The sequence below is a fragment of the Megalops cyprinoides genome, chromosome 18 (genome assembly GCF_013368585.1).
Source record: "Megalops cyprinoides isolate fMegCyp1 chromosome 18, fMegCyp1.pri, whole genome shotgun sequence".
NCBI classification, from domain to species: Eukaryota; Metazoa; Chordata; class Actinopteri; order Elopiformes; family Megalopidae; genus Megalops; species Megalops cyprinoides.
The window spans coordinates 11,277,678-11,302,641 of NC_050600.1; the positions used below are offsets into that span (position 1 = coordinate 11,277,678).

The 24,964-nt window shown below is 39.6% G+C and overlaps 1 protein-coding gene across 15 annotated transcripts in view; it reads right to left on the reverse strand.

Annotated features, from left to right (window-relative positions):
- Positions 1–202: 202 nt before the first annotated feature.
- The window catches only part of LOC118793016 (receptor-type tyrosine-protein phosphatase delta-like), a 387,427-nt gene continuing 362,665 nt past the window's right edge, over positions 203–24,964 (reverse strand). For 9 of the 15 annotated variants that reach the window (XM_036550955.1, XM_036550957.1, XM_036550956.1 and 6 more), the window contains 12 exons: positions 23,998–24,095; positions 20,670–20,793; positions 18,153–18,328; positions 14,488–14,607; positions 14,039–14,193; positions 7,531–7,816; positions 6,241–6,419; positions 4,778–4,904; positions 4,394–4,519; positions 3,147–3,301; positions 2,660–2,795; positions 203–2,355 (listed from right to left, as the gene is read on the reverse strand). In XM_036550955.1, the coding sequence (XP_036406848.1) occupies positions 2,287–2,355; positions 2,660–2,795; positions 3,147–3,301; positions 4,394–4,519; positions 4,778–4,904; positions 6,241–6,419; positions 7,531–7,816; positions 14,039–14,193; positions 14,488–14,607; positions 18,153–18,328; positions 20,670–20,793; positions 23,998–24,095 (1,751 nt within the window). In that variant the 3' untranslated portion in view covers positions 203–2,286. Of the gene's footprint in view, positions 2,356–2,659; positions 2,796–3,146; positions 3,302–4,393; positions 4,520–4,777; positions 4,905–6,240; positions 6,420–7,530; positions 7,817–14,038; positions 14,194–14,487; positions 14,608–18,152; positions 18,329–20,669; positions 20,794–23,997; positions 24,096–24,637; positions 24,680–24,964 lie in introns of all 15 variants that reach the window. The other 6 variants (XM_036550950.1, XM_036550949.1, XM_036550951.1 and 3 more) reach the window with 1 other exon arrangement.

Genomic DNA, 24,964 nt, shown 5'->3' on the forward strand with positions numbered 1-24,964 from the left:
ACTGATTAACTTCAGGATTGTCAGGATTGAGATGCTAACCTGTTTTAGCGTTTCACTCTTTTCTCTCCCCTGCCTCTGTACAGCATCTGTCCAGTGTTTCCCTTGTCTGTACCTCATTTCTTTTGCGAGGCACTTTCAGCTGACAGCCCACATCCATGGCATTGTTAGAAAAGAAGGTAGAGTCCATCTAGAAGTAGCCGTCTCAACACACGAGGAGAAAGTGCTTTCCGCTGCTAAGGTTTGGTCATCTAACAGTCAAAGTGTTTAGCTCTTCGGCAAATGCCTTCCTCATTCCGTCCATCTGGTATGTTATTCTTACTGACCTGACACGTAACACTACCGCATGCTGAAAAATAAAATACTGCCATTATAATATATAACTATGCCTATATTTTCAAAGTGCTAGTTAATACTATAGGGTTATAAAAATTAATAGATTTGAATATGAAAACCCAAAATATGACGGGAGACGGTACAGACCTGTTCCTGTACTTGAGTAAAGATCCCATGCTCTGTTTCTGCAAGTGTTGCAGCAAACTCTATAAAAACGTCTGATTTGTTTCCACTCGGCCTAGCTAAGGCAGCTGAAAATGAAAACAGGAGCATGACAAAATGAATTATTTGCATATATAATTTCATATAATGTATTAAAAATGAATACTTTTGGTAAAATGAAATATACATTAATATATGGACTAATTTAAGAATACATAAAAACTTATAAGGAACATTATAAAACAGGCATAAGATATAAGGCACTCTAAATGCAAAATGAAAACATTACATATTATGAAGCCTCAAGAAAGTGTTGTCTTCGTGCCTTGCCTACACTGAAGAATGACATCTCGCTTGTACTGATGTAAGTTGATGTAAATGCAACTCTTCACGCAAACCAGAGACCATAGGATGAAGGGAGTTTTACTGACGCATGCGTGTAAAGTGAACTCCTCCTTACTCTTCGGAGAACAAAGATGCAATGAATCACAAAAGAACTACATAAATCCTATCTATATCATGACTATTTATTGCACAAGAAAAGATGCACTTTATCAGAATTTTTTTTTTTTGTCCTACTGATGTGCATTCCAGTAAAAAAGGTCTTAATTTCCCCCAAAGTACAGAAATCTCATTGTGTAAGTTGCTTTTAAATATAAATTATTTCTCTCTATATGTATTTATATTTTCTATATCTTTATAACTATGTATATATGGGGTATTCTCATCAGAGGCTGTTTTGTCAAACTGTATACATCATCTTAACATGGAAGAACTAAGATAATCGGTAGCAGCAACTTCATACTTTGCTCATCCCTGTTGATTCCACAAAGCCCCATTTATCGCACGGGTGATATGGGTGTACATAATTTTTTTTTCTAAAAATGGACAAATCAAAAGTGAAAATAAAAAAGAACCCTGTAACAAAGTCAACATTTGGTAGTGTGAATACAGCGCTGCACACACATGTGCAACCATCGAAAAAGCAAGAAAAACGAAAAGAGCTCGGGTGGAAAACTTCCACCGTGTGACGGTATAGACATAAGAACAGTTCTACAGCTTAAAAAAAAGTAACAGTTGAACAAAAAGTGAACAATTAAGCAAATGTTTTGTTTAATTCACTTCATCAAATGATAAAAGTTTGTTAAAAAAGGGAAATAAGTTTACACAGTTAAAAATGAAGCACAGGTCAGCTGTATAATAAAGTACTAAAAAACTAAATTGATAAGTTGTATTCATTTTTAGTTCTTTAAACATTCCCCATTTCCCCCAGTTATTAATAATGAACTGTATGGTGGGATATGGGGGTTATTACTGTTGAAATGTCTTCTTTTCTTAATTTACCAAGAACTGGTGTCCTTAATTAGATGAAATGTCTCTGTGAACTTGATTGTTGATCTCTCAGTTTCTCTTTACAGTGTGCACTGAGTTTCAGGCCATTGAGTCGACCTTAACTGCTCCTCCAAAGATTTGTACTGTTGATGCTGAAGTTGGTGACATTTTTCTTTTTAATCCAAGATGAATCCTTGAAGCAACAGAGGAAATGATTTCTTATGATGCTTCATCAGTCAGGATTTTCTTTACATTTCAGGGTAGTTTATCAAATAAGTAAATTCTTGGTCCACCTGGAATAATTTTTTCTTTTTTTTTTTTTTTTGTTTGTTTCACATCTGACATTTAGTTTGTCTTTAGCTAGAAGTTAAGAAGTACTTCCCAAGCATGTGATTATGGCTCAGAAGAGGCTCTCTGGATCTTGAGGGGCCTGCTGCTTTCCCTCCAGGAATGGGAATTTTACGTTGCATAGTGATCAAAGCTTCCAAGATATTCCAATCCAGCTCTGTAGCAGAACTGATACTGATCCTAAAGAAGAAGAAAATACACTTTAAGTGAGTACCACGGCTGATGGAATATTCGCCAACTGCACATTGCAGAACAGACAGGGGTGGTTAGTAAATATTGAGCAATCCCAAACAAACAGATGTCACACCTAGTCAATTATACAAATGAACCCATGAGTCTGCATGTTTCTGTTTGAGTGTGGTGGGTTTGTGTGATCTGTCTGTGTGTGTAGACATGCAGAGCCATGCCAGCTTGGTCGCTTGTCTTTTGCAGTGAGTGCAGTTCAGTGGAAATAGTGTCTTGCGGAGAATGATTTCAGTCTCACCTCTGTCTGCACCATGGCTGGCCGTTGTGTCCTTAACATTTTGACCGTCTGGAAGATGTCCACCACCCCCTCGTACCTCATTCGCTCCAGGACAATGCTGAGCGTGATAAAAACACCAGTCCTCCCAACTCCCGCACTGCCAGACAACAGAGCAAGCACTTTAATTAGGTGACAATCAAACAACCAAAAGATTTACCTCTAATGACCTTCCTCTTGCTGAGCTGACAAAACAGTAAACACCAACATGGATTTTTTATTTTAGGTCATCTTACTTGACTTGACAATTTAACTTTTGTGGAAGTGCCAATTCAGTACCTATGAAGCCTAAGGAGTTACCATGACTGAGAACACAGGGTGCGTAAAGTCTAACAGAGCTGTCCAGGGTTCAGGAAAATCAGTCTGCTGGGGACTTTGTTGAACAAGCACAAAAACAAGAGTAACACAGGCGATGTATTGAAAATCCCCATTCATGAAAGTGATGCCTTACCTACAGTGAACTGAGATTGGCCCATCCTGGCCAAACTGTTCTTTCGTTTTGTGCACTTGGCCGATAAAGTCGATGAAACCTTCTCCTGACTTTGGCACTCCTTGTTCCGGCCAGTCCGTAAACTGGAACTGCCGCACAGTTCGTGACTGACCGTCCTACAGAGAGATATCGTACAGATTTGAGTACGTTCAACAATGGCTGAGAAATCAAAAATATTTGCGAAGCCTGAGAACTTGTCCTGTGCCAGTGTAAACAGACAAGTAAGTCCTCGTTGAGATTTTATTTAAAAAAAATCTATATCCTCATCTAAATCTCATTGCTAAATGTCAATGCTTCCTGCACAAACCATTGTACCATTATCAACAATAAATGTTTACAGCACTTAGCTCACAGTAAATGGTTTACTATTGAAGACCTCTGTCCTTCCACCTGAAAGTGTTTATATATAAACAATGAAGATAGTGCTCAGTAGACTCCATTGGTGTGCAGTTTTCTCCAAGCTAGATGCCTTTTTTGGGAGCACAGATTACTTAAGTAATACTGTATAAGCTATCAAAAAAAGCAATCCCACTGAGGCACCATGTAATGCACATCACAAAGGCAACACCTGCACCAATATAAGCATTCCATGGAAGTGAAACTTCATGTGCTCAATGTGTGCTGCATTTAATTTGTTTTTGCACACTGGAGCATGGCAAAATTCACTACAAATTGACATTGTTGATGGCAAAGGCGACAGGAGTGCATCGGTATCAAGGGGAAAAAAAATAGTTAAAATCTTTTAATGTACACAGATGGTAGATTAAGCACCTCAGTCAAAGTTGTCTATAATAAACACGTACACATGCCTCCCAGAGTTAGAGATGGGCTGGGTGTACGCAACCTGGCAGTTACACCTCTATTTCTCCTACTCCTTCGCATTATTCACCCTGTCTGCAGGAATGTCTTCACTCACAGGGGAAATAAAGTGATGAGGCCATGAAACATATTAGTCAAGTATTTTTACAGATACATAAGATGCAGGTATGGCAGTATCATGAAGAACTGTTTTTCCTTTCTTACTTCTAAATTTAAAAATATAAAACACTTCAGATGGAAAATAACACTTCACATAAGTGACTTTGTGGCTGCTGAAAAGATCTTGTGTTGCACTCTGGATTAAACTGTTGAGACACAACTGTACATCTCTCCGACATGTTTATATTCCAATGATAAATGTAATGTTGTAAGAGATCAACTGGACTCACCCTTGCATCAGTCACTTTGAACTCTCTCAGTATGTACTGTGGCATATTGTACTCTGCCATGGGATCCACCACAAAGTACTGGTACCTTGCAGACCTCTCAGCCGGCCAATACTGATGGCATTTTTCCTGCAAAACAAAATGACGAATGGCTAGGCCACCCAAGAGCAACAGTGCAATCACAGTGCACTTTTGAAAAAAGACCGTCTCACCCAATTTCTCATGTGAGGTCTATACTGATGTATGTCTACAACGGGTTTGCTTTGAGCAGTGCAGTATTTTTCAGTTCCCACAAAAACTATGTATCAGCTTCATAGGCCTGTCTATGTGGGAGAAAGAATCAACTCACTATAACAGCGAAAACACCAAAAAACAGCAAAAGCTCACCCTTCCCATTTCTCTGAGCTTGGTGAGCATGACCACAATGGTGGAGTTGTGTTCCCAGAGCATCCTCCAGTAGTCCTCTGTGGTCTCTGCTAGGGGCCCTTGTGTGGCGATGTAGGCCTTCTGTTGTCTACAGTGAGACCACCCAGTCAGTAACACAGTGCTGAACACTACAGAATATCTTATCCACACAACCTCATTAAAATAATCCTCCACCGCATGGTGGTTTACACATTCAGGATGCAATGTGCTTCAACAAACACAATTGGCTAATCAAACAACTGACACTCCTGTGTAGCACAGTGTGTTTGCTGGGTGCTGCCATTGTACCCCTGAGTGTGGTACTCCACCTGAATTGCTTCAGTAAACATCTAGATATGTAACCGGATAATGCATAAACGTGTCAGTTATCTAATTGCACTAGATAAGAACATCTGCTAACCAAATTAACACTGATAATAATTTAATTACAATGATCCTCTACTGTAAAAAAGTTTTAAATTCCCTGTAACAAACAAAACACAAAATCCTGCTCAAACAATTGAACTGCTATGTTATACTATGGATTGTTACTGTGTATGTGTGTGTGTCTGTTAAAAGATATGTTTGAGGACATGATTTTTGTATTATTCTACAACCACACAAATATGTACACTGTAGGTGCATATCACTGGTTGTGTATGTACCCTGAGTTTGATCTTTTCATATTTTCACTTATGAGCTTTCATTATAAAATAGCAGAATTTTTAGTCAAGGTGTCAGTGTCCTACTGAAAATTATTGACAAGACATTTTTTATACAGGGACATTTCTTTCCTCAATTCATCACTAATGAATACTAATTTGTTACTAACTAAATTACCTAGCAACATATATTTAGGACCTGTAATATTCATGAGAGTGATTACTTTGCAAATCCATTCCTCTTCAGAATAGCTTCCCCCAGAGACAGGGAAAACCGCTATTCAACAGATGGCAGAGGAATGTTTTGTTGTGTTAAATCCTGGAACTGTCATCAGTTTTCTTTTGACAGTGCTGCAGCAGTGGCATATTGCCGTGTATTGTGTATAAAAGGGTAATTTTTGAATTTGAAATTGAACTTTGACAGGCAGATGAAAAAAGCAAGAAAAAATGGACAGCGCAAACTGGAATATCTTAAAAAAGGTTATTGAAAAATGATTTGTATTATTTCCATCGGCATCGGCACAGGCATGTATCAGGTATTAGATAACCATGTTACTCTTAGGCGAGGATGAGGCTATGGGCATGGCACATACTTCATGTTAGATGGCGCATATCGAAAACATATTAATATTGAATATTTCTCATCGATGACTTTAACATTTGACATGAACTGTATTAATGAGTAATGAGGGTGACTGTACAGAATCAGAGGGAAAAAAAAGAAAAAACTTCATTAGAAACACATATCAGCTGCCACGGAGCAAAGAAAACAATAGCTCTTACCTGTATCCATCAATGAAGCTGGCATTGATGTAATCAGAGCCCTCCACGCCTCGGATGGGCTGCAGACACACTCTCGTGGACTCGTATGGCATTATATTAACAAGGCGGTTCTTGAACTTGTTACATGGGAGATTGGCACTGATGAATCTCGACGTGTGCGCTTTAGTGTTGGCTAAACGCTGCGAGGGGAAGATAACGGAAGTCCCATTAAATCGCACGCCTGTAGTCTTCCCTTCTGTCTGTGTTTCATGGCAGGCGTCTCTTGCACAATAAACACGTGAATGTCATTAATAATCACATAGCATTAAAGGAGCTGTGGCGAGAAGATTACTGGCTCCCACCAACCAACCAACCAATAAACAAATTAATAAATAAAATAGGAGTGCTTATTATATTCATTAACAGCTCTGTGAATGAGAGACAAAAGGATTGCTGTTCCTTGCCTATGTCAATCTTCAGAGGAAAATAAATCTGTGATGGTGAAATAAAACCAACACTAGAGTGGCGAAGAGCGACATGCCATGTCTCCAGAGACAGTGTAATCACCTATTCTGTGTATTCAGCATCTTACCAAAGAGGCTATAAGATGGGGAAAGAATACCAGTGCATGACCAATGATTCCAATATTTACATCTAGTATACACGTATATAGTAGCATAAAGAGTCCACCTCAACATGCAAAGATGCACCTCCATGCTCTAGGCACAATCTGCCGGGCCAAAGGAGAACCTGTGGTTGGCATGCACTAACAGCATCGCAGAAAGTGGAAAGCTGCACGTCTCCTGGGACTGAAGGAGTGCGTTTAATTCTAGCGCAATTACAAAGACAAGTGGCGTAGAGCAAACCACAGGCCCCATGCAGTCTCCTTCAGCTAATGTGAATTGGATAAGTGTCCATAGGCTGTACAGAGATCAGGCAACCAAAGGAACATGGCCTCAGAAGTACTGGGAGTAAAGGCGTGTTTTCAGTGAAACATCATTTGACCACTTTTTGGCTTTAGTCAAATTCATAAACACATGGGCCAAAACTGCAGTCTGTAAAATCTCAGGGTTTTGACAAAGTGTAATATCCAATGAATGGTGGTCAGAGGGAACTTTTTCTGCAGAGCACATTCCGTACACTGCCACGTTAAGTTTGAAACCCTGCTGTGTGCAACATGTTTGAGCTTCATCTCCCTTCCCAGCGACCGTTTGTCTGCTGCTCTGTTTGACTGCGGCAGCGCTGATCATATTTGTGTCCCACCTGAAGCGAGTGCGGCTTCGCTGCTTTGGCACACAGCAACCTGCTTACCTTGAATTCCAGTTCCATGCCGGTCACATTTTCCCCAGACTCTATCTGAGTCAGCTTCTGGATGTATGCGTACAGGTTTCTGGCTGGCACCTCCGTGGTGCCGCACGTCACAGCCTCCAGGAGCGCGTCATGGATGAAGATGTATTGGTCCTCAGTCTGAACCATGTAATTCCTCTGGGCTCTCATTAGAGTAACGTGGCCGTAAATATCTACAGTCTTCTCGTGCTTTATCCTCTCCAACATGGCATCTATTACGATGAAGCACCCAGTCCTGCCAACGCCAGCGCTGTAAAACAAAGATCCAGACAGCCACTCATTCCCATTCTCCATTGAAACACGTTTCGCACATTCACAGCAACACAACATTGATCTACTCTCAGGGTGAACCTTTCAAGGTACTTTTTTAACAGATTCAAACGCTAAAAGTCTGAGTCTCTGAAATCTTGAACTCCATAAGGTAAAAGCTGAAGGAATGTACTCAAATACTGCAGTTCAATCTGTCAGAGAGGCAAGAGAGGCACTTTATCACAGAGTGCGCAGAGAAAGAGAACTTTCCTTCGCCCCTCCATAGGTGGCCACGGTTCGCACAGCTTGGCATGAAGCTGATTGTTCAGCTCTGAGCATTTCAAACATGAAGTGCCTCGGTGCTGGTGCTCTAAAGCTGCTGCTGACGACTGCTCTAGCTCTCCAGTGCTTCCCACCTGGGCTCTTAATGATCTATCTGAACTAATCATTTGCTCAACTGAGCTATTTAACCTCTATCTGTGGTCTAAAAGCTTTTGTGACTGAAGGAAGCCAGTAAATTGCTAACTTTTAAAAGTGCAGCAAATACTAATTACTGTCATTAAATTAGCACATTTCACCGGCATCATGGAATGGTTCTGAGTTGGAATGGAAGCCAGGGCACCTAATTAAGACAGGTTGGGTAATTTGTACATTAAGGGCTTTAAACAAATAACAGGAAAAAATCTTTATTTGTACAAGTGAAGGGAGCTACTAGTCCTAAGAATATGAACTGTACGGCTTTAAACATGGACATCTTGGTCATTGCAGTTCTGTTTTTTCACTCTGTTGGTGTATTTACTGTGAAATGTGTTTTGACAGATTGCAGGGTTAATGTAAACAGTTTAGCTTCTTTCCTTGCTTAAGCTTTGTTTTGTGGAGCTTTGTATTCCTATTCCATGTGCTTGCATCAGAAAGTGCAGGAAAGACAGGACATGGAATGACGCAGGCTTTACAACATGCTGCGCTGTGTTCTTTGAGCTGAGCCCATCTAATGTCAACTGAACAGTCCTTACGTTGGTGCTTGAAAGTAAATGGGTATTTCAATCCATTAAGCAAACATGCCTTAGAGGTGCTATCCCACATTCTTCTTCTTTCAGTCACTGCATTTGTTTTTAATTTATATAATCATGACCAAGTCGGTTCCCTGAGCTGAAAGCTGGGTAATGTCCCAAGATGGGTGGCAAGCATGCGGGAATACAAATTAAAGACACATATGGGAGTCATTCAGCGCTACAAATCATCATATGGTAGTATTTAAGGGCTGGCGTCCTCTCATTCGTTTGCTATCATTTTAGCATAGACGTCTTCCTGACACTTTAGTGGTCCTGGCAGTATAAATAGCTGCCAGGTAATTACTAGGTCTTCATGCATCATGAGTCATTGATAGAACACTCAATTGTGTAATATATCAAGACATATTTATCAAATATTCAAGGCCTTTGCGCAATGCAAAGGTGGAAACACAAGCAACATTCTGTTTGGATCACAGTTGTTTCCAGCCCTGAAACTTTATTATATTTCCATTTCAAGTGCCAGCAAATTTCCTTATTAATTTTGCATATAAACATTGCTGAGGACTGAGCTGCTGTTATATGTTTTTATGCTGTGATAATGAGTGACAGCTATTGTGAACAACACTGTGAACGCTTCATTCTGCCAGTGTGCTAACTGCCTCCTGTCAAGGTAACAGAATCCACCAGGACCGAATCGCGAATTGGAAGTCAAACAGCAAACAGCGTAAGTGACAGTGAGGCTGGCATGTGCTGGAGAGGGCATCTGACCGAGGAAGAGGTGCCAGAGCGGGCTGGCAGATCTCCGTTATCAGTGCAGGAGGGTCTGTAGATTGGCACTCTGGGCCGGCTGACACAGCTGTTTCCAAAGTGCTAACGATCTGACACTGGGTGTTCTGACAGCACCGCACAGCTGCTTTGAACATCCACTGATATTATCTGACATCATTCAGATTGACGGATTTCATAAAGCACACCGGGAATATACAGTAACCTACATGCTGGATCTCCCTAATTAATCATCACGTTCACAGTTTAAAAAGGGTAAGGCTGTTTAACATGCCTAATTGTCTGTATCATCTCTTGTCCACCAACACACAGACGCAGACAGACAGACACACACACGCACACACACACACACACACACACACACACACACACACACACACACACACACACACACAGGCACATGTCCCAAAATTCCCTAAGCATTTCTGTACTACGCTGCAGGACTTACACCAGAGAAGAAAGGACTCTCATTTAGCCCATCTCTAAATACATCACTGACAATTATTTGCGGATTTAAGACGAACGGCGGTTCTAAACACGGCACTCGCTTTTACTTCCCAAACATTTCCTCCGTGTTAAAGAGGCCCCGACGGCCGGGGTGGAGTGACAAATGAAAAGGCAGGTGGGTATTTTAGGCGAGGGAGGCTGCAGCTGCTGCAGTCATCTGAAATGGTGCCATTAGAAGCATGGTCTGGGGACGAGAGCCATGCGGCTTATCGCCCAGTTGCATTATTCTTACACCCAATTACTCCCCGTCCTCCAGACCGAGACGGAAGCCGATCCGCGCAGCGCAGTGTGTAAACAGACCGGTCTCTCCTCCAGAGGCGTGGGTGCCCCTCGGCTCTGTGCGCCGGCCAGGAGGAAGCACAGCAACCCCCCTGGCTGTGGGGGTGAGGTCATAGCAATATGCGCCGGCTTCCCGCAGATGGCCGAATTCCTTTCCTGCGAAGTCACACTCCGCCCAAGAGCTCATCGCAGACAGCTGTGAGCTCACAGGTGATTTAACTGCCTTTGCCCGAGCGGATTCGAGCTGCGAGCAGTTTTTCCTAAGCATGTGTCTACTTTCTTTCAAGAAAGATGTGCCACATCACTAAATTAATAAAGCAGAACAAGCTGATGGAATCTTAAGTCAGCATTCTGAAGAACACAGATGGCAGACTGCTTGCATGTGTGATATAAGTCCGATGGTGAAAACAATGTTGATAACCCACTGCTATGTTAATTACTGTTGTATATATTTTTCAGAGAAGCTGTCAGAGAAACGCTTGTCACTTGAACGCTTTTGTTGTATCTCTACATGGTTGCCCCTGTGCCTCCATGCAGTGTCGGTGTATGACACAGAATGTAATATGACATTATTTTATTTGAGACACTGTAAAAGGATATTGCACCTTCACATACAGTTACATTTATGCCAGTGGAAAAAGACATGTTTTACTAAGCAGCATTTGCTTCAGATCCAAGATGAGAAATATTTATGATGGCTACCATGCTGTGGCAAACACACTATAGAAGCATAAACCTTTTTATAGACTTGCAGGGGTGAGATTTTAACAATGTAAAAAAGTGTTGAGCTCATAAAGAAAGAGGATTTACACTCAGGGAACAATGGCCCAATGTATCTGAACATTTTTTTCTCTTTATGCCATTGCACAAGCATGATCTGACAGTCACATTGATTACCATTATTTTGTAATCGGAATTTAAATGAAAGGGTTTGAATGCTGGTTCATGTTTCAGGCATCCATTCAAATTCTTGACAGTATATATTTGTACAAGTAATGCTAGCAACAAGGCAAAGACTAACTTGAGCTGAGTGCATGTCACAATTCACAATGATTGTGGCAACAATATATTTAAATGTTGAATTCTTACTTTCTGTTTTGCATGGAACTATTCACAAGCGATTCTGTGTTATTTTAAGCATTCATAAAAGACCTAACAATACTTTTTATACAAATGAGGCTAAAAGACTCAAACATTTCCACATACTGCCTTCCTCAATGACTCAGCATACTTTCTTTATCAATGATATGGCGTTACTCAGCTGGCAACTCCAAAACGTCACTGCGGGGGTACATATTAATTACAAATTGCCAGTCAGTGCTTATTATCACTAAGGCTGAGATTAATGAGTTCTTAACTTATGGCAGCAAATCCAAAACTAAATATCCATTTTAATAAATGTGGTTTGCTCTCTTATTTGAGGCAAAAGGTTAAAGACAGAGGTGTGCAGCTCCAAATAACTTCAATAAATTTTGGATTTTGGATTTTGAATCCAACATATTTTTGCAAAGATTTGCAAAGGTTCAAACTTTCTGGCCTCTTCACCAGTGGAATGTGAAACATGTAAGAGTTTATGTACTGTAAATGAACGAGTGGCTGTAACATATTGGACAAAAATGCAGATAAGCACTAAAATGCAAACATGAGTGTACCTGAAATGCCTTTTGAAATGCTAACATTTATTTGAGTAGAGTTTTGGCATAATGGCATCATTCAAATATTTTGCTGAAAATCTGATTGATATAGCTGGACAGGCTGATTTTAAGGCTAAAACTATTTGGAAAAATACATGAAGTATTCGAGCAGCTGCTTTCAAAGTGAAGCAATCCATCGTGCCCATGGTAATGAGAGCTCTTTTTAGCATTTAAATATAAATAACTACATTAATTAAAAGCAGTTGAACTGACTAGTGGACTTCAAGTCTCATTGTCAGTGACAGGTCATGCTGTGTGTAACATGTCACACATAATGCTATGTTGCAAGCTTTCATAGAAACACCACATTCAAAGTTCCACTTACGAGTAACGACTAATGATTTAAAGATTGCACAAATCGCAGTTCCAGGAGGAAAGAGACATTTAGAGATATATCGAGACGTTTTGATACATTCTGACAGAGCATGCACATCTAGGTGTCACATTACTGTCCCATTGTCAATATTAGCTGTGCATGGCACTAGAAACTGAGGTCTGTCTTGGCATGAAAGACCAGTGTCTCAGTAAAGCTACTAAATCCATTTTCACACAAGTCATCAATTTCCCTTTTGCAGTTGAAATAACAGACAGAGAGGTTTTGGATGGAGACTAAACCATCTTAGGTTTTCTTATAAGAAAGAATGGATACTCAGTACTTGCAACATCAATGACAAAGAACTTCTGAAAACAAAATTATACACAAGGGATGTCTTCTTGCTAAGGTTTTAAATTTACTGACATCATTTACCCAGCTTCAACCACTGTCTTGACCAACTAATTAATCAAGCGCTCAAGGGTCTGGATACTGCAGTTAATTATGCACTGCAAAACAATCTCTTTTCCTTGACATCATTTGTTTAGACTTGCAAATTTTCATGATAAACAGGGCATTATCAAAAGCTAACTAGCAAGACAGAGAGTAAAGGAATGACTGTCTTAAACAACTTTCAGTATCTCCCAAAGGCTATGTTAACTTCTCCAATGAGCAGAGAAAACTCTTCTCGAAATGTAGTTTTACAGACTTCCAATGAAAAGGCTGTTTTCAGACTGATTTTAAGCTCTGCAGCCTCTTATCTGATGATGGGTACGGAATTAAAACTCCAATCTGCAGAATGACATTAATTCCTGCATTCCGCACGCCACAAAAAAATCAGGATTTTCAATTTTAACTGATTCTGCTAGTAGCTCTAATTAACTTCTGCATGTGGTAATTTAATTCTTCACTAATCCCTTTTTTCACAGTTTCCTGGGCAAGTTTACCATCTCCTCCTGTAAGAGGGTGCTTGCTCGCCGCAGACATTCCTGCAAATTTCCGTTTTGAAGTGACAGCTGTTTGCAACAGTGGCTCTGTTTCTGTTCTCCTAATATGGCATCACTGGTGATTTACGTCTACAGTCTACAGTAGTTATTCCTTTATTTAGTTCAGATGCAACTACCCAGGGCACAAACAAAGAAAAAAGGAGCACTCATACGCTGCTGGTGCACGGCACACATGAGTGGCAAGAAGAGAAAGTGGGCAGGATGAACGTTTGCCAAGGGCACTGACACCAATAATCTCCCAGCCTTCTGCGGTGAATACCCTGGGATCGTAAACATCCACAAAGCCGATAGAACCTCCCTTTGGTCTCTATTGACAGTCCTAAACCACACAAACTCACCCCCCCCCCCCCCTTCCCCTTCTCCCTGCCAAGGCATTTAGAGGATTAACGGATATCCACCGCACAAACAATGTTGGATCATGGCAATCAAGCTGTGTAGCCTTGGTCCTATTTGTGAAGGGTGGTATTCATCCAGATTGGACTCTTGGTGGTGCTGAACCACACACACACACACACACACACACACACACACACACACACACTCCTGCTTACGCTCAGAGAGGTGTGGTGAACCTCGAAGCTGTTCAGATGCGTGGGTGGGAAGAAGGGTCACACGCTGCCTCACCTGCAGTGCACCACCATCGGCCCAGCGTCTGGTGGGTTACACGCCTTAACCCTCCTCAAAAAGGCCAGGAAGGGAGTGGGGTGTTCTGGGACCCCGTGGTCCGGCCAGGCTGTGAACTGGAATTGTCTCACTTCTCTTTTCTCGCTGGAGCCATTCTGTGCACAGACATAAGGGGGAAGAATGACATTTATTGAAGCGCATTCAACCCAGAGGATCAAACCTCTGAATTCCAGAAAAAGGGACGAAATCACATTAGATTTATGTTCTAAATACCTAAATCCGCTACATCAAAAGGTTTAAACATGTTGTAGAGATGATTAATTGAAATGATCTCATTTTCATTAAATGACTAAGTAGCTCAATGCGGCACTCTGTGGCAATGGAACAAGCTGAAAATCATCACGGCCAACTGCTCTGTGTTGTTTCGAGTTTCCTCTTTGCAGACTTACTTTATAAAGTGCAAATGTCCTGACACAGTATGTGGCCAGCTCCACTGTGTCTAGCAATGTCACCTGGATCAAACCGTATGTTTCCGTGCCTCTTGTAGGCCAGTACTGGTCACATTTGACCTGAAAGAGAGGGTTGCATCAAAACACAGAAATTTCAAATGCAAAGAAAAAACAATACATGGGAAAGTCAATTTGATTTTCAAATACGTTCATACGCCACAGTATCTCTGACTTTGTATATGATGTGGACAAGTACTGTATCCTACACTGTTTAACAAATTTATGAACAAGTAAGTGTATGCTCAATGTATATTGTCACGGACATGCAGAAAGCTATGGAAATATTCTATCTACAAAATATAGTGGACAGCATCAATAGTTCACTATTCTGCTGATTTAGACAGATTCACATTTGAGAAAACAGCTTACAGCATTCCGCTGATCCAAACAGCATTATTTACTGGCCTGACAAACTCTATAATTACAATTTTAACTGCTGTTTTCCAATCACATTATAGACGCATGTTTATTGTGATTATGCCATTGCCTTGCTGAGTGAACAACCGATAAAACATTGTTCCATTACAGTATTATTGTTCCGCTGCCAAATGGAAATAAATTAATGATTTAAGTAACAGTTCTCTACATAACACATTGGGATATATGCATAAAAGTTAACTATGGTGTTAAGCCAGATCAAAATTCAGATAATACTGTTCAGTGATTCACGCAGAGGTATGCTGGCATTTGCTGTCAGTGGTGACAACAGCAAACAAGAAGCCCATATTCCTGATTTGCACATTAGTAAAGTGATGTATAAGAGGCTAACCCTATTAAAAAAAGCCACTTGTAGCACTGGTCATGTTTGGTTTAAGGAGATTGAGAGTGGAAAACAACTGATCTGGCACAGATAATTTCAAAACATGTTATTGTGTTGCATGTTCTCAAAAATAATCAGTCATTTGAAATACCACGACATGAACATTACTGTAAAAAGCGCTCAGTGATCTTATTTGCTTCTGCAGCAGAGTGCAAAGCATGTTACATTCCTTCCACTCCAAGCACTATGAGCTTGGGCATTGTTAGTGTGCCACTGCTCTGCCAGTTATTATTGACTAACTGCATTTATATACTCAGTTACTCTCACTACCATATCACTGTATCTAGAGCACCATGACAGGTTCAGCTCCTGCCATACTGCTCTCCCCGCTGCCCAAGACAGGAATAAGGATCTATTTTTATGAATTGTTTGTTAATATCATGATGGCAAATATCAACTTAGATGTACAGAGGCCAGCTTTATGCATATATCTCACTGTCTACAAAGCCATACCCTTCTTAGGTATATACAATGCAAAGCCAAAGTCAGGTTGTAGGAACACTAAAAATCTAAAACCTAAGCCAAGCGAACTGGAACATCCAGTTTTTAATGTTTTCGATTTTCATAATCATTCATCAAATTTGGACTAAATGTTGCCCGGATTGACCCTCACTGAGCACAGCAGATTCAGAAACCAGTGTATAATCCTAAATTAATCAGACACCAGAAGCAAAGCCCTCTCCTTCATGCAGGTTGTTTTACGATACCGAGGACAGAGATTTCTCTTTCAAACCAAGCCAAAACCAAATGAACAGGTAGAACCAAATGCGAGAGTCAGTTTTTAAAGTCTAGGTGTAACTGTAAGCCTCTGTGAACTACGACAGCCTCTTTAACCTGTCCAAAATAATTCTAGCAAGCAAATGAGATTCCTCTTAGCAGAGTGCCACAGATTTATAAAAAGCCACATTCTGGAACAGAATGAACTTCTCAAACCTAAATGACAGGGTCTTTACTAAGTCCCATAAACAAAGCATCTTCACAAAGGAAAAAGGGAACAATTTTTATATAAATAAGCCATTTGCAAGCTTTTCTGTAATATGTAATTAAACAATCCATTTTACAATACAACTAATGACATGCATTCTGTGTTTAAATAAAACTTAAAAAAGCGTATAACCACAATCAGAAGCAAACTTCAGCCAAGAAATAAAATGTATTGCTTGGTTGAAGTTTGTTTTCGATTGTGTTATTCCACTGAAAAACTGAAAAAGTGTAATAACACAATCAAAAGCAAACGTCAGCCAAACAATAAAACGCATTCTGTTTTCTCTCTCTGACAGAAATTGATGCCACTGCGACGGTCTCTAGGCTGATTAAAACAGAAGTACTTATTGGGTCTCTTATTTGTAATTAAACTGAGGACCTCTCTGAAATAACAAAATAATAACGGCAATTAGTGACTTGTGGAAATCATGCACTCATTGAGTCTTTGAACAAACATTCTAGCATTGCTGAGACAAGAAATATACAGCTCTATCCTACGCATCTGCCACACGTTTCTTGCACATTTCAAATCTGCAGCACGTGACATGAGCTTGATGCTGAACGCAGTCTGAAGTGTTGGGTGCTTCAGTGTTAGCATTCCCGTGGCAACAATAATTGCTTGCATCACACAGTGCTGGATAAACCAGTGGGCCATGCTGCTACACTAAAATAGCATTGGTATATATATTTATATAAAACAAAAAATAAATAAATAAAAGTAAAACAACTTGAAAGAGTGACAGATGAACAAGTGAATGATATCCCGTGGGTCAGAATGAGAGATGTCTTGCCTTGGAGAAGAAAAAAGAGGGCATCTGAAGGAAATGAAACAAAGAAATATGGGAAATAAACACAATTGATGGAGGAAGTACAAAGAAATATGTTAAGCAGAAATTTGCATCAGAGAAGCAGGTGAAGATGTGCCTGTAATTGACAGAGAAATACACTTTGTGTAATGTTATAACCACCACTGCAAAGAGAATATACTTATATACGCTGACAACAATTTTAGTTTTTTCCAACCACCTTTTTTATATGCTCTTTGACAATCCTGTATGAAGGGCACTATACTAAATAAAATTCGACTGACATAAAAATTGGTCAATAGGCTTATTACTTTGTTTAATTGTTTTGATTGATTAATCCCTCAGATGTATTGTCTGTGCTCATCAGAGGAGGCGCTCACAAAATGCTATTCCCTATGTTTTTCAAGACAATGAAAGCGCTGTAAAATTGTGGTGGTTGCATATTGGAATAGAAAAAAAAAACTGCATTGAAACCTGCTTCTAGACTGTAGGATAAAGGGGACGATTAAAATGGAAGTTCTTATAGTTGTAGAAATCTGTAGTGCATTATGAGACTGCCCTTTCACTATGCACCTACATTCGTAATCACAAACATTACTTGAAATAAATGACATGCACATAAGGACCCCCATTTAATCCATTCTCCATTACAGTGTTATGAAATAGAATTGCTGTGATTGCTGCAGCCATTAGAAAAAAAACTGCATGTGAACAGAGTTTCAATTTGTCATTAAGAATTCACTTATTCATCTTGGTTCAGACTGAATCATAACAGTATTTTGTCCTTCACTTAGAATATCTGAACACTGTGTGTCCGGTGGTCACTGAAATGACTGAAAATAATTAACATTTGCTTAAAATTGTGACCCAAACTTAAGAACACAGTGCTACCTCTCCCACATTGAATCTGGGCCAGGTGTAACACATTGTATTCCTTCATTTTACATTCTCAGCTTAATGTTATTTTCTTTTTTTTTTAAATAAAATGTGCCTACCCTTGATCTTTCTTCCAGCTTGGTCATCATGACAATGTTAGCACTGCGTTGCTCCCATATCATCCGCCAGAAGTCACCAAAGGTCTCCGGCAGTGATCCTTGGGTGGCAATGTAAGCGTTCTGTTTCCTGTACCCATCAATGTAGTTGGCATTGATGTAATCACTCCCAGGGATGCCTGAAAAAAAGCCAGACTTTTAACTCGGACACAGTGATACTTCTGTAATTGTGTTTGGACTTCAGATAGAACCACAGCCTGATTAACCCAAGAGTGCAACACACAAACAAGCAGACAAACCACAAAAAAAAAACAGTTGCTCAGGTCAGGGAAGCGATCGATAAGGCGGGTAAGCTGCTCGCGTGTGCTTGGACTCCTTCAGCAAGCACTGCATGTATTCAGGGGCTTCATTCCAAATTCCCCCGGCTTACTACCGTGATCACAAGAGTCACATGACGATCATGGGGAGTGATTACTGTCTGAGGACCTATGAGCTGTGGGCAACTGGCTCAAACACTTCAGTGTCCCTGCCTTTAGGTCTGGAAGATCTCAGATGGCTTTTCATCCCACCAACCCTGCCCACTATGTTAATTTAGCAGGAGACTGTGTATTTTGGGTACAAATGCTATGAAAATTTTACATAAACATTTTCCGGAAATAAAGTTTAATCATCAACACTGCATTTTTAACTCTGAGTAAATACAAATAAAAATTCTCCTTGACCTCACTATAAGAAAAAAAAAACTGCAATAAAGCATGTTTTTTTCTCCTCTTCTTTGCTCCCGTTAAATGAAAGCAGTGGGTCTTTTCCAATCGCGGGAGAAGCCGAGCTGACAGCTCATCAGTGCTGCAGGACTGGCAGCTGTGAGCCATGCTCACACATGGCCGACGAAGATAAGTCTCATCTGCATGGGATTCACGTCCCCACACCATCCGTTCTCCAACTCCGCCTTTTTTCCCCCTCACAGGTAACTTATTCAGTGGAGAAAACAGGGAGCCTGTTCATTCAAAACCTCACAGCTGTTTTTTCCCCTCTTGCTGTAAACTCGATCGGGTTGCCCGCCTTTGTTGTACAAGCCGGGCTGTGAGAAAGACAATTGAGCTGTGGCCTTCTGATGCAAGGGACATTAAACATTGTCTTGCAATGAAATCAAGGGCAATAACAATTTGTACAAACATATATATATATATATATATATATATATATATATATATATATATATATATGTATGAAGATGAAGATGTCACATACCTACAGCATAAAGGTGCAGACATGGCTCAGTCCCCACTGTATTGTCACATACTAGAATACTAGAAGCCCTTTGGCTAAACTTTCTAACAAACGGTTTTGAATTTAAATGAAATTCATTGCCATTTGCTTTGCCTTTTTTAAAGCTTTTTCCATGTTTTATGTAACCCTGTTTTGGAATCAGCAACTATGCTTCATAGTAGGCTCATCTCACTGCAAGAATAAATACCCTCATCAGAAATTTTCTTTCTGAAATAAAATGATCCTGGTATATGATTAAGATTTACAAAAACAGTTGACAAATTATTAAAATTGGAGCCAACTTTATATTACTTGATTTGCCACATTCCTTCTGAAGCTGAATGCAATCTTACATACTTTGGTTTGCAACATCAAGCAACCAAAAGTCCTTTACAAAGCAAACATCAGGGGTCAGTTAGGTGCGCTATGTAATTCTACACATCTTTAAATACACCTATAGATGTTACTATGACAAGAGCATTGACATAAAGAATGTTTACACAGACCATTTCAAAAATGCTGCAACCCTGCATGTTCCCCAATCTGTGCAAGATGAAGACTGTGTGACATCTGAAAGAGAACTGTTTTGTTGTAGAGACTACAGTCTTGTGAATCACAGAGTTAAAGCTCTTTTGAAGACATACAAAATAGCTACTGGAAACTGCAGTCTGCTTTTGACCAGTTCACACCTGTGACCTGACATGTCACTACCTATGAGAATGCCCTTAATAGCATTATTCAAGTACTGCTTCATACTTCTCTCAGGGAAAAAAAAGAAAAAAAAGTAATTCCCTTCTAGTGACCGGGTTAAGGAAAATGTGTTGATGTCTTGGATAAGGTCCAGAAAAGGGCAACTGACTTGTGTCTGGGATGAAGAGCAAGAGTTGTGATTGAAAGAACATTCTATTTGGCCCCCAGGAGACAGAGGCCGAGGAAAGACCTGATTGAGGTCTTATATTTCAACATATTGAAAGAAAGAAATAAAGCTGACCCTTGCTGTTATTTCAATCATAGATTACCCAGCAGGGCACAATGGATGATAGGGAAACATAGCTGAAATACAGCTAAATGGATTGGGATGTTGCATTCTTACAGAATAACTTGTTCGTATATAGGATGGCTACTAGCCAAATGGAATTAACTTTGGGCAGCATAAAAAGATCCAAAGATGAAACATTTTCTATGTCATGTGAAATACATAAGAAAATGGAACATAGTCACTCTTCAGGCATTACAGCTCGACAAGCTTACCATCGATGGCGGACAGAAGGACTCGTGAATGGTCGTATGCAATCACATTGGCATATCTGTTCTTTGGTTTGTTGACTTCCAGATTGGAGTGTTCCCATGTAAACTGCTGTCCAGGATCAATGGACTGTGGAGAAAGGCGGAAAGCATTTCATCACCTAGGCTATTAGGCTGCAGTTGAAAATTCATGGCCAAAAACATGGCTTTATTGAAACGCCAACCAAAATAGTGGAGCTGTCCCGTTCCTCATTTGCATGTCAGTGTTTAAGTTATAAATGACCGCATTTATTTTTCAGAACACGTTTAGATGTGAGCGTAACTCTTCAGGAATCTCAGAGAGAAATACCAGGCCATGTTAGACAGTGTTTGTGGCTATTCTGGACATTTCAACGGAGTCCAGTGCTATTTTTGCATGATGGACATTTTACATAACTGGCTGCTGCTAAATTTAGCACTTTAAGGCTCATGTCACATTTTATAGCGTTCATTCCAATGGTACGCATGACATTACCAAACACACACACACACATACATAAAATAGAAAGTAAAAGACTGTTCTTGTTCATGACAGATAATGACTCTGAAAATCCAGATGTATTTTTAATGATGTTCTGTGATCCAAATGATCATATATCTAATATAAATCATAGTTCTTAAAACATGAAATCACTGTAGTATATAGCCAAAGTATCAGCAGTTTATGAATGATATCATTTGGCAACAAAATACTCAATACTTTTGATACTACATTTAAGTATTGTCCTTGATTCTGACAGCATTGCCTCATTATAAGCAATAATAAAAATATAAGTAATAATATAAAATGCCAGTGTAAAATATCAGTATTCATGTCTCCATGAATAATCTGTTTTGATTAAAATGTTACAGAGTCTTTCCTCAGAAAGAATGACATCCAACTTTAAATAAGCATTAGTATGTGAGTCAGGTAAAGCGGCAGTTTGGTGCTGAAGAGCTTTTTACTTTCCTCTAATTCTCCCCAATCATATTAAATAGGTCTTTGGAGAGCTGACTACAGGCAATCTTTTTGTAGGTCAAGTTTCATATTGCTGCTTTGGTTCTTCAGAGAGGTCCATTCTCTGCAGGTTGATCCGAGGCACAGAGTTCCTTCAGAGTTACAGAACATTTTGAGCACACTGTGTCTTTCATTTCTAATCACATATGACTCGAGCAAGCTGTGACATATGGCACAGAGATGAGTGGCTTTTGATTTGTACAACACTTTGGAACACAAACAATGTACACCAAGGCCTAAAACTGTCTGTCAACAGATGAAAGAGCTAAATCACATACATCGGGGGAGGAAGGGAGGGGGACACAGATGGATAGATAGATAGATAGACAGGCAAGAGACAGATCGATACATACATACATGCATACATACATGATCTGATTGTGAATGATCATATGATCATTCAGTATATATCCGACCAATGCAGGCTTTTAGGTCCCAGGGTTTATATAGTCTCTGTTATATATTATTTTGATGGCTTTTCTATGTAGTTATAGCAATTGGCAAGAAAGTCAGTAGCAGAAAGGGCAAAGCAGCTGATGGTGAAATCCTGAAAAGTGCTTCATTTCAGAAAAAAAATGTGCAGGGCATAATTCAGTATGGCCCCTCGATGCCCTAATTGAACTGAACTGTGACTGACACTGACTTATTTTAATTAAATACATAATACATTTGATATTAATGCCAAGTCAATAAAAGAATCAATATTTATTGGAGTAGAAACTAGACAAAATAAATTTTCAGTTCATTTTAATTGACCATTTCAAATCCTATTGCTAAAATTGTTCTCCAGTCAGCAGTGATAGTTGTTTGTATATATAGATCATTTATATAATAAAATATAACAAAATTCTTGCACATGTACCTAAATCAGTTATGCGTTTCATGATTACAATGTAGTACACTTGATGGTAGTTTTAAGGGGTGACTCTCATCCAATTAACTTGGTTCACTTGCAAATTACCATTGCGTTGCATTAAAATGTACATTGGCATTGTTGTAAAACAAGCTATAGCACAAATAAATGTAACATAAAACATCTGCTAATTGTCCATGAGCCCATGAAAGCATATTCATGTAGTGCTACCTCTAAAGTAAGTAACTCAGTAAACTGCATACCATCCTGTAAGATGTAGCATTTTATCAGGATAATGTGAATCAGTGAGACACAATATCAGTAACAGTGATTAAAATACCCTTATTATGTGTCTGTCCAAGGTGCTAATTTTATTTCCTCATAGAAACTACCCTAGAATTACATATTTATTGCACACTAGCCACAATAATGGTTGGGCATCTTTGAAGCCTGTTATCATGTGACCTCATCTTTTGGCGCACTCACAGTTCCATCACATGGCAGATGCAAGATGTGACTCTCAGGCCCTCGAACACAATGGCTCTGAGAGAAGAACGTCTGGCACAATTTGCTGGATTTATGCTGATTTTACAGACAGCAGTTTATTTATCAGGAGTGGATTTACTCCTGTTGTATTCTCAAGCCCATCTACCAATGAGCAGAGGGAAAGGTATGGGAGCAGTCAGTCTTCAGTTTCATACCAAAAATACTGACATACCAACAAAAATGCAATGGCTTAAAACTTCAAAAAATCACAATTTTGCTTAGACCCAGGCCACTCAACAGCAATCAGCTGTGAGTTATCATTATGCATGTGATGCATGCATCAAATGGGATTATGGCTTTGCTAATGTATAGTACCAACACAGCCTTTTAATACAGATACTTTCCCGCATCCTCCACAACACTTTGCCTCTGAGAACTAATCATACTATAGTGCACCATAGCCACTGTGACCTTTTTAGAGTGACAATATTAAATGGCAAATGATTGTTATTCTGAGATAGTGATTGTGCCATTCAACTACATACACTAACTGTATGAACATTTCATTTCAACTTTGAATTGACATTTTGGAGTATTTGACCCTCCATGTTTACTGCTAAATCTGTTTTTGAGGGTTGTTAGTTGAACAAAGGCAGTCCATTACAAAAGCTAATTTTTGATGCATGGGGTAAATGCATGCAATTTTGGTAATGACTGGATTATGGTTCCTTTGAAAGCACCACTGCATGGTTGCCGTAGAGCTTTGTGCAGTACCTGAAGCACTGGACAACGGCAGTGATATTCTGAGTGTAAAGTCACACAATCTATCTAATGATTCTGTCAATTTCAAAAGAGTGTACGCCGATGTAGTGATGTGGTGCGGCATTTGGATACAATACAACCAAAATCCAAGCTCAGAATGCGAATAGTGGAAAATGAATCAAACAGATCAATATTACCTCATACTCTTGAGAGAACTTCAGGTTGTCGTTGGCTTTCAGCCTCTCTAAATGATCAGCAAGTTCCATGATGGGAATCGGAGGGTGGCTAGCCATACCTGCCGAACAAGAGAAAGGCAGCATTTTGAATAACACTACGTGTGTCATAGTTGGCATGAAAGGAGTCAGTCATTTATTAGAAGTAGCATGTGTATAAAGTAGTGATGGAAAGGTGACTCTTGTTAGGCAGTTTGTTTGCTCAAAGCAGTTTGCATGCTCATAGGGTATGGACACTGAAGGCAATGAGAAGTCATCAAGCACACTTCCCAAGCGTACATTCCTATTGTGAAAGAAAATGTTATTCACACCAAGCAGCGACAAAGTTAGCATGACAAAAAAATAAAAAATAAATAAATAAAACAAATAAAAAACCAAACCACAAAAATGAAATAAAGACACAAAAGTTAGGCCCGATGTCGACGTCTGCTTTGAGTAATGACATGTTACTGTTTGTCATTTCAAACTCCACCTCCTGCAATGGATGACATGTATACTGGATAGATTACATGGTGTGAGATTGACTACAAGCCTAAATAGAAAGAAGATAAGGGTATAAACACCAAAAAAGAGAGTGACATATGCAGAAACAAGACCAACTAACTTGACAAATGGAGGTTACCAGGGTAACCGGAGACACCTGAACCTGTAAAGGAAATGGTGGGATAAATAAAATGTTGGAGACGTTGCATCAATGTGGTGAACACTTTCAAATTAAGATAAATAATAAAACAACAACAAAAAAAGTAAGTAGAAGCACAATCGGGCATGTAGACAGTACGTATTGCTGATCTGAATACATTTAAGATTCACGCAGCGTATGCAGCCATCTTTTTTTTAAAAAAAAAACATACTGGAGCTTTTGTTAGTAAAACAAACATGTTCATGCTGAGGTCATCTTACAACAACCATACATATCCATGCACTTGCA